Below are 15,557 nucleotides of genomic sequence, written 5' to 3' on the forward strand. Positions count from 1 at the left end.
GCAATTTAATTTTTGCTCTCATTAAAAAAACACAAAACACAAAACCAACCCTAAATGCAAACGCCCACACTCAAATCTCCTAGACTGTTCATAAAGCACAGATGTAGGAACATGTGGAATAAAGAATCTTTATACAGTTAAGAAGGAAGAAATGGTAGCCTTTCATTATTCTTGTTCAGAAAATGTGATGTTCATCCTATTAATTTTATGATTGTTTTATTAGTGAGGCAAATACAAAAATGGTTACAAGGAAAAAAGTATAGATTCTAGTGAAGACTATGCCTGTAACTGCTGTTAACAAACCACTGAGAAAATATAAAACTCTTGCCCTGGTTTGAGAAAGCTGCTTGTTCTAGCTGTACTGAATGCAGGAATTATAAAAACAAAATAGGATTCTTGTTATGCTCGTTTGCATGTTAAATATTCTGGATGTTATTCCAGCTCCCAATTATTTCAAAGCAGTCAGAGTGTTGTCTGAGCTCTGGGAACAAACCAAATGACTTTACAGTGCTCTTTGGTGTGCAGATGACCCCTTCCCTAAAAATCTGCTAGTCCAAAGTGGAGCAAGTTGGTGATTGTACTCTTTGAAATCATAATCGGCTGCTGGGAGAAACTCTTTCCTTCATATCAGCTTCTGAAGTACGTAGCTAAAGAGAATATTTGAGAGGGTGCAGATAGGCAAACAGCGTTCAATTGCTCAGTGATGAAAGTAGTTAACATTACTGTTTTCTTCATAGTCAAATTTGAAGTAGCTTGAATGCGTAAAGCAAATAAGTAGCAGCCCAGGAGTGAAGTGCTTTAGGCTGAGTTTCGTTGCTCTTTAAGTTTGAAATTAGCCTATACCATTTGACACATACAAAATGCTTGTGTGAAGATGACTTTCAGATCAGGAAGTTTGTATTTTACTAGTTATGCTTACCCACTGAGAAAAAAATCCAAACAAAAAAATCCCAACCAAACCACACACAACACTGCCACCCTCACCCCACCCCCCCCACCCCCCCACCCCCCCACCAACAGATCTGTAGGAGGACATGGGGATTTTGTGAAGTGGTGTCTGTGTCCAAGTAAATGAGGCAGCTCATCACAAAGAAAATATCCCTAATGATCCATTAACATTAATGGGCTCCAAATCCTTGCACGGAAAAGAGATCATGAACCTTCTGGACAGTGGGACAGCGTCACCTTTAATATTCAAGAACAATGAAAAGGCAAATGGCTAGGGTAGGAACAGGAGGAATTATTGTTGTATCTTTGCAAATCAAGAACTGTGTCCCAAACTTTTCTTTGTGCGTTTTATGCAATAGTTAGTTTCCCTTCTCAGGAGGGAACTAGTAGAGCTAGGAAAGGTGAGGGTGAAGGCAAAGCAGATCTTCAGTGGCATGGCTTCTGTACCCAGAAAAATTAAGCGGCATCAACTCAGTAAAGCTGTGACAAAGTTTTGTAAAGTCAGGAATGGGGATTATGAATAGCAGGCAATTGTTCACTGTTTCTCTGAAGACAGGAGTTGAAGGATATCAAATTAAACTATCAAGCATTGGGTTTAAAATAAAAGGTGTTTTTTCATGCCACACATCATAGGGTGTGGAGCTCGCTGACACAGGGTAGTAGTAGAGGTCAGAAATATAAATGGGTGTACTCTAAGGGGGCAGGACAAATTCGGAGAAAAGTTTTCTCAGTGGCTGGTCAGCACAGATCGTGAGTGCAGCCTCTGCCCTGGGGTGCCCTGAAGCTGCAGAGCCCCAGAAGCTGGGGCAGTACGGCAGCTTGTCATGCTGCTCCTGCTCAGCCTGGCTGCAGCAGGCCCCCATTGGGGACTGCGTCACGGGCTTCTGAGACTACAGATCTGAGCCAGTATATTTAGCCTAACAGCCTTCACCACCTTTCCTCCTTTCACCAATTACAAGTTACAGCCAGCCTTTAAGTTCTTTTTCTTTCCCTCGCACACACTTTTTTTTTGTTCTTACTCCCCCAAGAAAGTAACTCTTTCTTTCTTCAAACAAACACGGTAGATACATTGGTCCTCTTTCAAGCTTCTTGATCTTATTGTTCCCTAGAAAGTTACCCTTGAGTCTTGTTGCTCTTTCTGCGAATGCCAGTGCATGGTTTGCTTAAATGCATCAGCCTCACGTAGGCATGCATCTTACTATGTACCTGTTAAGCTCTCCTGACTACCTGTGGTCTAATTGACACACCCATCTTCCCTGGAAGCTGCAAGGATGTCCTGTTTGATTTCTTTTTTCCCCTTGTGTGAACTTGGCACCAAGAAGATATAACGATGTGAAGGTCGTGTGTAATCAGGGACAAGGAACAGGGGTGGGGGTTGTAGTACGCTGAAGCCCTTGAGGATCTTGTCTGTAACTGGCCGAAGAATGACAGTCTATCTGGCAAGAAACCTTTCCTCTCCACTCTGACTTGTGCAAAATCTTACTTGCATTCCTCAGTTCTGGGGGGAACAGGACAGAGAGCTACTTGTCATTTCTCCCACTATCTCTTTTCCAGGAGCAGGAAATACCTTCCTGGTAGGTCCAATTCAGGTGCCTCTCTGTTCCTGCTATTGAACCCCAATGTTAGGAGAATGAAGAAACATGAGTAGGTGCCTCATATAGGCTCTGTCAAGCTCCTGAAATTCCTAAATAATATAAAATTTATCATATTTTAATATTTTAGCATGTAGTAAAGAAAAAAATTATTTTTGTGTCTGAGATCACTGGGTGCAGTCTGGTTTTGCCTTTGTTCTGTTAAGAAACAATGTTTTAGAAAAAAGTTACTTTTTTTTTTTTTAGGTTATCCTACCTTTTCAGGTAGGTTGAGTTAAGGAATTTTCATATACCTAGACTTCTTCCACCCACATGGGTGTGGTGGGATTAGTTTCAGAGCCTGTGTAAGTGCTATGGGAGTTCAAAGCAAGTACTGCTGTTCCTATTTCCACGTCTAAATCACTTGTACCTAGCATACACAGAACTGGAAGCAGGAGGCCTATGTTCTGGTCTGCTCATCTGGGTCTTCCCAGGGTAGTGCTGGGAAGCAGAAGCTGGATGAAATTACTCTGTAGTACATGGCTGGCCTGTAAGTCTAACAGAAGCAGTCTGCATTGGATAATAATACGTTCTTTTAAACAATGCTAATAATCAGCGTCCATTCGTGGGATGTGCAAATTGGAATGTACAATGAGTTGCAAGTACAAGGGAGCCTTGATAATTGAGGAACAATTTGCTTAATTATGTTGCTCTTAGTCAATGTATCATTAAAACAATGAAAAAGTTAAATGATTGTTTAATGTTTGACAGTGTCAATATTTTCCAGTTGCATAGAAAATTGAATAGTCAGGATACACGTATTTGGGAAGGAAAAAAGCTACTCTACAATATATATGAATAGGAATTGGATAAGAATTATAAAGACAAGGTTATTTTACAAAAAACACAACACCTCCCCTTTCCCCCAAAGAAACCCCCAAACCAAACAACCACAACGACTTCATTTACTGCACTAAAATAAAAAGCTGGGGTACGTAGTGGCTTAGAGAAACATCGTACCTATTGTACCTCTTCATTATTTTTATAGTTGAGGGATCTTCCATTGCAAAAGTAGTGTTTTTCCTGTTGCTTCTCAGCTACTGAGAGGCTCGTTCTTGAGTAGTAATTGACGTGAAATGTTGAAATGACCTTGGTCAAAAAGGGATGCATGAGTGTAAGTGCTGACTCAGGTTACCCTGTTCAAGTAATAACGTATGGGCCTTTAAAACAACAGATTTGTGTTCTTAGCTGTCTTACTGCAGCTGTCAGCATCTTTTCTCTTTCTGTGACCAGAAAACAGGTTAAATAAGGCATTAAATAAGTCATAACTTCTGTTTCCAAGGAATACTTAAGAAATTTATTACCGTTTGAAAAAATATAAAGAGATTATAAAGACATATGTAAATACTCTGAAACAAATGGTAATATCTAGATGTTCTTATGTCACTGATGTTACAATTTTGAATTAAACCCCTTGACTTTTCTCATCCTCTGTTAGTGAAAATTTTTGGTAGTATTGTAAGACTTTCTCGATCATAGAAAGAATGCTTTGCTTCTATGTTAGCAGATTCTGTGAAGCCACCGGTCAGCTCTTTACAACCATCTGCAGAGTTACCCTTGCCCATCAACACTTCACCGCCTTCCATGCAAGCAGAATCTTCCCTACCTCCTCCTTATCAGCTTATTAACATCCCCCCACTGGAGTCTTCCTCTGGTCAAGAAGATCCTCAAGACTACCTACTGCTAATAAACTGTCAAAGTAAAAAACCTGAACCAATGAGGTAAGTGACATTTTCTCTTAATAACATTTGTGTTACAGGCCAAGAATGTTTGGGCTAAAAGCACTTTTTTTTACTGCTGAGTCATTGAATATTTGTGTATGTGTTCTGCAGGGGAGGAAGCTGTCTGTAATTTTTGCTTTTCTTTCTACACTTGAACTTTTTGCAGCAATAGTAAGTTGTTTGATCAGTGTAGACCCATACTGCATTTTTCAAAAGTGTGGACAGCAATTGCTAATATCAAGTATCAGATAAATGCAGTGATCCAAGCATTTCATTGTAGCTTGGAGTGGTGCATGGCACAGAGCAGAGAAGTACCCTTTCTTTAGCTGCAGTCTGGTGTCTTTAGTCCAGTATATGGCAAGAAAATGCTTGAAAAATTCAGCCTTTCTCCCTTCTGGTATTTGGTGGTGCAGTTGTGCCAGTTAAAGCTTTCATGGAAGGGATTCAGTAAAACATGGTCATATTTATTATCACTTGCCAGGTTACCGCATCACTGAACATAGCAATCCTCAAATGGTGTTTGACTACTACTAACACGGTTCAGACTCTCTCAAACAAGAGTAAAAGATGATTATTTTATGATAACTAAGAATGTAGGAGACTTAAACCACTTAATTTCTGTATCCTGAATTTTAACTTTTTCCAAATAACAGGTATTTAAAAACAAGCTCAAATAAGCCTTATTTCTTACTGAATAAAGAGTACCCATACAGTCAGTTCTCCAGAGAAGTGTTCAATAGGAAATTTTAAGGAAACAATTGAGAACTTATACCGAATTAAATGTTTAAGTATTTATCTAACTTCTACTTTTAACTCAAATAAATGTACAGCATCTCATGCATAGAAGATATGGTATTTATGGTAGCTACCTGGGAAATATCACTGTGGTTTTTTAGAATGGATCATGGTGGCTATCCCTAGAGCAGGCTGCCCAGGGACTTAATGGACTCTGTCCTATGAGATTAAAAAAAAAACAAAAAAACAAACACCACAAAAACAAACCAACAACCACATATGAACTTGTCTGGACAAGCTCCAAAGGAGCCTCACCTGACTTTGAAGTTGGTTTTGCTTAGAGGATTGGAAGAGCTGGACCAGATAATCTCTAGAGGTCCCTTCCAACCTTGAGTATTCTGTGGGAGAATTGTATAAATCTCTCTGCTAAGCTTTTTTTTCTGCAGTAATTTAAAATAAAATCTGCTGGATTATTTCCAGAAAAGTAAACAAAACGTCATATGCAGACAAGTACATGGAAGGCTGAGGAAAGCTTCCTTTGAAAGTGTTTTCATGAGTATTTCACATACTCCCTTAGGGCCATACCTTTTAGTGGCGGTGCCTTCTTCATCAACACCTTGATGCTCTGCCAGTTTTACCTGTGCCATGTGCTCTCCGCTCCCTTGGCATTTTTATCTTGCTCTGTTGTGCCTGAGGAGTTTCCTGCTCAGTTTACTGATGATTACATGGTAGAAAAGTATCCACCCTTTATAGTCTTTCCTATAAAACAGAGGCATGAGCCTACAGTTCCCTCAGAGTATGGAATGTGCAGGTTATGGGGAGCACGGCATGCCCCAAAGCCTCCTGCAAGAGAAGGGGAAACCCAGTGTCTGCTTGCTCAGTGTTAAAGGTTTCAGTGTTTAGTGATATTTAGAAGCTGATGGTGCCAGAGAAGTATGTTGCTGTTCCTGCCAAAAGCTATCAAAAAGTTCAGTATCATTTCTAGAATGGCTTGGCGAAGGAATCTTGATTTCTCATTTCAGCACCCTGGCTCATCAGAAATGCATCTGAGTGCTCGTTTACTTCTGCAGGGGGCGGGCACAGAGTGGATTTCTAATAACACCAGATGAAGCATGTTTTTAGGAGTGATGAAGGTTGGGATGTGTAATTGACTTTCTGACCTGAATTCCACAGTTGTGTGACGTGCAGGTTAAGTAGAAGGGAGTGAAGATTGAGGAGACCATAAAAAGGGGTACAGAACACAACAAAGTGTAGAGTCCATGAGCAGTCTGAAAAGTTTCTTGAGGAAGACACTGGTGACGCAGGAGAGATGTTCAGGTGTTGGGGAAGGCAGAAGGTCCAGTGGAGATAAAATGCTGAGGGAACTGAGAAAGAACTGAACAAAGTCTTTGGGAGTGTGGAGAATGTTTAAATAGATTATGTTTTTATAGGAATATTTGAGGACAGTCAAACACTGGCACTGTGATTACTTGAGAATTATATGGGCTTAGTGTATTAGATTTAACTAAGTTCACTACATGGCTGTGTCCTTTTATTAAGAGGCTGTAATAATGAAAATGCAGAGTAATAGTTATGCTGAAGTTGCAATTCGACCTTAAAAGGACTGCTTATATTTCATGTCTGGTATAGTAGGTATTCTGCTGGATTTGGGCTGAACTATAGAGGTTATAGAACTTTTCCTGCAGAATTACAGCTTTGTGTATCTGTTAGAGGGCACTCTGTGCACTACTCTAATCCACATCCTTACAGGTGAAAAAAAATATTAAATGGCTGCATTATTTTCCTAATGATTTCCAGGCTTGGAACAATTTATCTGTGTATTTCATACAACCTTTTTTCCTTAGTGTAAAGTGCAAAGTTTAATAGATGTAATTAAATGTGCAGGTATTGTTACTTGAACGGCTTATTTCTATGACATTTTCCCTTTAGGCTTAGAAATTGCTGATTATACAGAGGGAACATTTTCTGTTATAACTTTGCATGTTAACTTTATAGATAATCTGGGAACCACTGAATTTTATTTCAAGACTTTGGAATTCTTTTCCAGGTGAGGCGAGTAACTGAAACATAGAGGAAGTATCTGAGCTGCCTCTTCGAAATTTTTAAGAATTTTAGTGTTTCAGAACTAACAAATAATTTTGAAATGCTTCATTGCTGCATCATGCAATGCACCACATACTGTTGTGAGAATATCTTGGATGCAACGTTTGCAGCTGCAATAATCGTGCTGTATTTTGTCTAAAATAGTTATATGCTCTGATCACTATTGACTTGAAAGAGCATTGTTCGACTGTAGCATTTACTGAGATTTTTAAGGTTGGTATTTGGAACCTAAATAAGAAAATGCAGCCAAAGACTGTTTCTAAAACCCCTTTTGTTCTGGCTCATTTGAGAGGTATATTGAAATACTAAATACTGTCTTCCTCATCTTTCTTATGTTTATGAACCAGCCAAGGGTCACCCTTTCTCTCGGAAGAAGGGCAGGAATACCTGCTATTAGAAGATTTTGAAAGTAAAAAGATCCCACTGCAGTGAGTGAACAGTAGCCATTCTTGGAACGCGTGTGAGAAATTAATCACAGCGTCATTAACTTGCCTGAAAATACTGTTTGTTGGAGATGTCTTGCATGGTGTTCTGTGAGTTTTAACAGAAAAAAACTATGTAACTTTCGCTTCCATTTTCTGGAAATAGAGCTGGTTTATTATTTATCTATTCACATTTTTACTGTGCTTGCTGTTTCTGTCCCAGACTGCTGGCACACAAGAGCAGTTTTGCTGCCACTTTGTTCATAGTATTCTGTGTAATCGGTCGTATCGATTCCTGCAGATGGGAAAAGAATCAGCTCAAAAGGATGAGTGCTCAAGCCAGCCCAAATACAGCATATTCAAAAATGGGATGATTACCCCTCAGACTAAAACACTTTAAAAACTTTTTTCCTGGGTGTCTTGTCAGCAAGTAGTTTTTAACATGTAGAGGCAAGCTTTTTATTGGGCATCCACTGTCTTAGTATCCCGCCTCTTCTCTGTGCATCTTAAAGTCCAGCTCCTGTAGATAGCAGGCTGTACAGTTACATTTTCTTGATATGTGGAAAGAGGTGTCCAGTCCTAGCAGTGAGTATGGAATAGTTTGTCCACTTAGTATAATTTGCAGGTGTGTGATGGTCACGTGTGATAACACTGAATTCATGTCACATTCATCCTCTGCTTATAAATAGTGAGGAGTTTTGTGTTATATCCAACTTAGACATTATTTTAAACTGAAGTGGTAAAACGCCACCAGTATTTATCTTAATAACCCATTGTTAATGGAATGTTCAAGCCAGTTGACTACTTTGAGCTGTTCTGGAGTGAATGGGGAAAATTAAAATTTTCAGGTAACTTTCCAAAGTGTAGAAGTCAGCAACCGTCCTGCACCTGAAATACTTGGGGGAAGGAAAAAAAAAAAAAAAAAAAAAAAGGCAGGAGTAAAGTCTGTCTCTGAAGTCTACTCCTAAACTAAATTTCCTTGAGGTAATGTGAATGAATCAACTATGCATTGTAGATTTTCAGAATTGTACATGGCGTTCTTATCATGATGAGTGGTTAATTATGACTTTTCAAAACCAGTTAAACTTCAGAGGCTGAATTCCCTGTCTTCATTTTGGCATAAACTGCATTTGTGGCCTGTGTTTCAGACTGTCTTCAAACTTCTAGCCTTGCAAAATCAGATTGGTTACAACCCATTCATATTTTGAAAACTATTTCAGTAGGCACAGAAGTTGATTCCAAAAGATTACTTCTAAAAACATGAAGTAATTCAGAAATGTCCTCTCATAATGAGAAATCTAAGTTGTTGCCATCAGTGAAGCAAATGACAGGCCTGGCTGCCTCATGTGTCATTATTTTTTAAAGTCTTCTGTTTTCACAAGTGCTTGTGGTCAAGAAAGAAGCAGCAGTATTCACTTAAATCCAGGAAAACTCCTAAATACAAAAATTATAGCATTTGTTGCTTACGTCTGATGGGTAATCCTTAAGCACTGGCTTTGTACATGTGCTGTTACTGCATTTTGAGCTTTAGTTATATTCTTCTGTATGTTTTTGTAAGATAAATGTAGTGTTTATATTTTATTTCTGTAGTTTTGGAAATATTTTCATTTTAAAGTATATCCTAGGGGTCTGGAACTAAGAATTTTGGTTCTACAATTGATTGTCAGTGTCCAGCTTCTCTAGACTGCCCACTTTATTTTTATAGCTTATAAAATACAGATCATAATCCTTGCCTACTTGCACATGTGAAATACAGTTTTGCGGGACTTTGGTCTGGATGAATACCAGAAAACAGAAGAGTACATCTAGAAAGTGAGGAACCCCTGAATGAATCCTTCAAGTAAAGGGCAAGGGCTGCAGCAGGGGCTGAGCTCAGAGTGTTACTAGTTGCACAGTATGTTCGCAATTTGTTATACACTCTGTAGCCTTAGGTAGTTCCTTCAGTCCTACGTGCTCTGTCTTATTCCAAGTGTGTTAAATTTCCAGTGGTTCATCAGTGAATTTTTAAAGGTTTGAGGCAAAGGAAGTAAACTGTCAGCAAACAAGAAATACGTTTTTGATGGTCAGCATCATAAAGGACATAGGAAGTTTCACTTCCTTGGTTGTGTCAAGGATAAACATCTAATGAGAACATTCTCTTCTTTTTCAGGGGTCTGTTAAGCTAAATGCAGGTTAAAGTTCAGAGTCACCTAGAAACCAATTCCAACCACTGAGACAGAATTTAAATCTAAGTTTAAAATAGTAACCAGAGCAAAATTAGTGTACTTTTCCTAATGAATGCCCCCCCCCCCCCAAAAAAAAAAAAAAAAAAAAAAAGCTAATGGAAAAAGGTGATATAATCAAAGCCTGAGAAGAACTCTCATAAGCTGCTCAAACTGATGGAAGACTGTATCTCTGATATTAAACAGAACAAAAACCAGTTAGTTAGGTGAAAGATGTTTTTCTTGACTGCAGATGTCCAGTCGAAGCTAATCGTGTGTGTTCCCTTGATAACTGGCAGGGAGGCACTTTGGGAGTGATTCATTGGGTATAGATGATACCTAAGAAGAACAGATTGTGTTTCACACAGTCCCTGTTTCTCCAATGACAGCAGAGGAAACGTAAATGAATAGCTAAACTGGACTCCTTTCTCCTCAGGTTACCAGAATCCTGGGAGATGAATCCAGCTGCCCCTTAAGAAAGGAAGCTTTGTGCCTTCTTACTCAGAAATTGAAATTTGAATAATAATAAATAATGATTGTGATCACTTTAAGGTAGAGAGCGACTTAAAATAAGGGGGAAATAATGTTTCTTGTGGTAGTCATGCTGTTGATTTTCATGTACTTTATTCCTCAGAAGTTTTACAAACTGCGTGGTCTGGTTGCTTAATAGAGCTTAGTAAGAGTAGTGTAGCAGCTATTCATTGATACGCAGGCATGCTGAAATATTTACATACTGGTATGGTACTGTGGTAATGAAAATACCGTGGTATGATTGATCAGAAAGTGTATGGACTGCATTAACTCCACCTGTGTTAGTATTTTGCAACTCTCTTGACTTTTATTTAAGCAAGGAGTCTGACTGATAACAGAATTTCTCTGCCTGGAGCAAGGTAACTGAGGAGGTTTACAAAAAAAGAAAAGAAAAAAAAGATTGCAATATGTTTACTTTCCATGTAAGCTTACTGGTACTGGTTAGTACCAGTATTAATGAGTGCTGTTCTCATAAAAGATGGAATTTCTAAAAAAATCAAAGGTAAACTACTGTGTAATTTTATCTAATGACACTGCCTTAACTTGCATTCAAGACAAAAGCACTCTGTTGAACATACATCCTATGGATTGTTTTTTCCCTCCCAAAGAGCATGCTATCTTCCTCCTGTTTCTGTTCTTATCTCTTATGTCTCGCTCCTTTATGTATTTCAAACTAGTTTTATATGGTCAGTAGATAACTTCAGGCATGCACTTAAGCACGTTACAAGCAGCCATATTTTTTCCTCTTACATTTTTTTTATACTGATTAAAACTAGCAAGTACTGCAAACCCAAGGATTGAGTGTATTATTTTTACCTTTAACAGTGCCATTAAAGTGCTGCAGTTTGCAGCATGGTTTTTAAAAAAAAAAAAAAAAAAAATCTCCCAGCCCCCAAACAAGCTCTGCTCCAAACGGGCGTTGTGATAATCACTTGCTTTATGAAACATCAACTTGTTGTTTAGCTGCTGCTAAAGCTCCACACTTGTGTTATCTGTTTCACATGCATGGATTTGTATGTATATAGTTACTCAGGATCCTTCTTAAGTACTACTGTTTGTTTAATAATTGAGTTCTTGCATTTCATTAAAAAAAAGAACACACAATTGAGACTGATAGACTTTTTGTTTGTATTTTAAATGTTGTGTTTATTTTTTATAGTGTTTGTTTTCTTTATATGTTCATCAACATTTTAATCTTACAATCTTGTGTGTAGATCTCATGCTGACTCTGCAAAATCCAGCTCTTCTGAAACAGACTGCAATGATAACGTGCCCTCCCACAAAAATCCTGCTCCATCAGCGAGCAAGCATGCTGTGAATGGCTTTTTTCAGCAGCAAGGTGTCTATGACTCTCCGCCTTCTCGTACTGGACTGACACCGGCAGACTGCAGCCTTTATAACTTGCCTAGGAGTTACTCACAAGATGTTTTACCGAAGGCAGCATCTCCATCTGGGACTGATGCAGAAGGAGAGCAACATGTTTTCAGTACCCCATCAGCAACATCTTCATTAGACGCACAGATGAGACACATCTCCATTAGCTATGACATTCCCCCCACACCTGGAGGTACTTACCAGATTCCACGAACTTTTCCAGACGGAACATTGTCTCAGACTTCAAAACTGGAGACTATTCCAGATATTCCTCCACCTCGGCCACCAAAACCTCACCACGCTGCAGATCGATCTCCTGTGGAAACATGTAGCATTAGTCGCACTGCTTCAGACACTGATAGTAGTTATTGCATCCCTACAGCAGGAATGCCACCCTTGCGCAGTAACACCATTTCAACTGTAGATTTGAATATCTTTCGTAAAGGTAAGTATTTCTTATTTTATCCTGCTCTTCCAGAATTTTTGTGTTAAATGATGCGATCTTGTGATGAGTTACGTGATGTGAATTATACAAGTGGGCTGAATGATATGAGGGGCGTTTCTAGCCTTTAAGAACAAGTGTGTAACCCTTCACAAAGCAGTCTGTAGTTGCAATGTTTAAAGTATGTCAGAAAGAGGAAAAAGATGATTATTAAAGGAAACTGTCAAAACAGCAAAGGACAGGACATTAATAAGGGATGTATATGGCACTGTGGCATTCAGTCTTAGCTAAAAATATTTGAAGACCTGGACATATTTATGGTGTCACTCTTCTTTAGAAGTGAGTGAAGCAGTGAAGAACTAATAATATTTTTTGTGTGTGTGTGTGAATAATCTCATATAAGGTGAGTTCAATACTGCCGTTATCAGTCTTTCAGAACGACCGAAGAAACATTAGCTATATAGTGGTCCAAATCTGCAGAAGCTGAAAGTGTTTCATGAAGGTCTGTGGGACTTGGTGTGTACTCAGACTTTGATGTCAACCCTGATTTATTGATGGTTGCCACTAACCTTTATTTATTTCCTTGCCATAGATATGCTTACTGCAGTTTTTAAGTGTAATTACAGTTGCTCCTTATAGTCACCTAGATGTTGGTGTTACAGATGTGCTAGTGCAATTTTTTAATTGTTCTTCCTTTAGCAGCTGGTTGTATATCAGGTCCTAGCAAATCTAGTGGAGCTACTTTTAGTTAAGTGGTTTGGTTTTTTTTTTTTCTGCCTGTGGTTTTTTTTTTCCCCAGTTCTTATTGTCTCAGATTTAAACTCAAGAAATACAGGGAGAGGTAGAGATTGGGAAGCTGGTATTTATTGGTACAGAGAGCAGTTGTTCTAGTCTTGTTAACCACTCTTGGGCTAAGAGTTCCATTTTTCTTTTCAGGTTCCCAAGGCAGATGGGGATTAGAGTGTTACTTTTGAAGTGAAATTTCAAACTGGTTAGAATCGATGCTAATGTTACAGGGGGGGGTTAAAGTTGTGTTAGATACAGAATGGGAGGCTGAAATGAGGAAGGGGATGGGTCTTCTAGAGGAGGCAGTACACAGAGTGGAAGTGATCATACAGGCACTTGGATGGTATTATCCTGTCTATCATTCATATTGTAGGCTAAGTGTAATAATATGGGTAGTTGTTAGTGTTTTAAAATGACAAAGTAACACCCTGAAAGATCTTTCTTTGCTTCACTTATCTTCTCTCATTTTGCTGTTTATAAGTGAGTACTTTCACAGTAAAGCTGAGATCTCCTGAGGCTGACCAGGTAGTCTTTCTGAAAATAATGTTTTAATTTTGCCCTTAATAGCAGAAGTGTATATTTTTTCCCCTGAGGTGGAAATCTCCAAAAAACTTCAGAGCTTTTTTCAGAGCAAGGTGGTGGTAAAACCTGCCCACATTTTCTGTCTTGGCATCAGGAGGGAGGTCATGCCTGTTGCAGGGTAAGGCAGCCTGTCGCCTCCATGGGTGAGCGCGACCTGGGAGGCAGATGACTCACAAAACCCCCTTTCCCTCAGAGAAGCAGCCACAAAGCTGAGGACCTCCTTAATGTGAAGTGCCAACAGTCAGGATCCTGGAAATGGCGAGATCTTTGGTTCTGTAGCAGTTTGTTCAAACAGAGTCTGTGGAGACCACACTGGGGAGTTGAGAGCAGAGATTCACCTGTTCCTGCAACAGATTTGAATCAGTACTTTTCAAGGTTCAGTCAGAAAACTTTTCTCCAGACCCTAAATTACATCTGCTGTTTGTTTATTTTAGAACAGGGTTTTCATGAGGGCCCAGTATCTCAAAACCTACTCTTGCACTAAATTTTTACACCTGCCTATTTGACAGGAAGGCTGCTGCTGCTTTGAAAGGGAGAATTGCTTTTTCTTTTCTTGCCATGGAAAAATGCCACTGTAAGAGCTTCAAGTTGTGACTGATGAGTGCTATGTTTGTTTGTGAATACAGTTCTTTTGCATATACAGATAAAATCTATGGGCCACAGCTTCAGGAGGTGTGTTTGTATGCTCTCAGAAGCAGACAGTAAACAACAACAGACTCTGGATGCCTGGTGCCAAGTGACAGGAACAGGAATGATAAATAGCAACTTTCTCTTCTTGTTTCTTTAGAAATTAGTTCTCAAGACTGTTATGATATTCCACGAACGTTTCCGAATGACAGATCTAATTCATTGGAGGGCTTCCATAACCACTTTGTAAGTATGACTTGATCTAATGAGAGGCGACAGTGACAGTACTTGAATGCTCTTTGTTCCCATGTAAAAAAAAAAAAAAAAAAAAAAAAAAAAAAGGCAAGCTGTACGGTGTTTGTGGTTTTTCCATTTCAGTAGAATATATTAATCTCAGTAGATTAGGTTAAAAAAACTCATATGATTCACAGCTGATTGCATAACTTATTTTGTTAAAGGAAATATATGTTAATTCTAGAAAAACAGAAGCATGTTGACAGTGGGAAGTGTTTCAAGTGAAGAACTAGATGAAAATTATGTCCCAATGAATCCCAACTCTCCTCCACGACAGCATTCCAGCAGCTTCACTGAACCCATCCAGGAAACAAACTATGTACCAATGACACCAGGCACGTTTGATTTTCCGTTATTTGGAAAGCAAGTCCCTCCTCCTGCTCACATGGGTTTCAGGTCCAGTCCAAAGACCCCTCCCAGACGGTCAGTACCTGTTGCAGAATGTGAGCCACCGCCAGTGGATCGGAACCTCAAACCAGACAGAAAAGGTGAGGAAAATATCCAATAGAAATTGATTTTTATCATCTAAGAAAGTAACACAGCTCTCCCAACTTCTGATTAATGGAAAATGATAATAATTCTAGAAATTATTTTTATCCTATGAGACAGCCATAACATAAAGGAATCCTTTTTAACCATATTAAATCATTCAATAACAATGCCAAATAGAAGCATAGGTTTACATTTTATTGCTCTAGTTACTAATGAAAAAATGACACAGAACTGCTAACACTCAGAAGTAGGAGTTTTGATCCTTACACACAGAAGGCAGTTAGCCGATTTGTGATGGAGAGAGCACACGAGGCATTGGATAGAATACACATTTATGGCTGTAACAATGCTTGGTACAGGATCAGCACACATTTCATTTTAGGAAGTGAAAGTTAAAAATAACTATCAGGTGTTCGGTTTTGATGTAAATATTGTTAGAAGAAATCAGTTGTTACAACAAGAATGAGTTGTATACTGTGCTGCTTTTTAGTCCTACTCAAAGTATGCAATGATGTTACAAATTTTTACATAGAATAATTCTTACAAATGTGTTCAAATGAAGAAAGAATTAGATTGAAGAAGTAGTGTTTACTATTAAGTAGGTAATTGTAAGTCCTCATTTCAGTGTGTAAAAGCAAGGGAAATCACTTGATCTTGGAACTGCTTAA

General features: G+C 38.8%; 1 protein-coding gene across 5 annotated transcripts in view; it reads left to right on the plus strand.

Moving 5' to 3' along the window:
* Positions 1–15,557, plus strand: part of GAB1 (GRB2 associated binding protein 1) — a 100,481-nt gene that overhangs the window by 65,483 nt on the left and 19,441 nt on the right. For 2 of the 5 annotated variants that reach the window (XM_040581872.1, XM_040581890.1), the window contains exons 3-6: positions 4,084–4,300; positions 11,507–12,111; positions 14,264–14,349; positions 14,582–14,885. In XM_040581872.1, coding sequence (XP_040437806.1) covers positions 4,084–4,300; positions 11,507–12,111; positions 14,264–14,349; positions 14,582–14,885 — 1,212 coding nt within the window. The remainder of the gene's footprint in view (positions 1–4,083; positions 4,301–11,506; positions 12,112–14,263; positions 14,350–14,581; positions 14,886–15,557) is intronic. The other 3 variants (XM_040581881.1, XM_040581899.1, XM_040581907.1) reach the window with 2 other exon arrangements.

This window comes from Falco naumanni, chromosome 1 (assembly GCF_017639655.2).
Source record: "Falco naumanni isolate bFalNau1 chromosome 1, bFalNau1.pat, whole genome shotgun sequence".
Lineage (NCBI taxonomy): Eukaryota > Metazoa > Chordata > Aves > Falconiformes > Falconidae > Falco > Falco naumanni.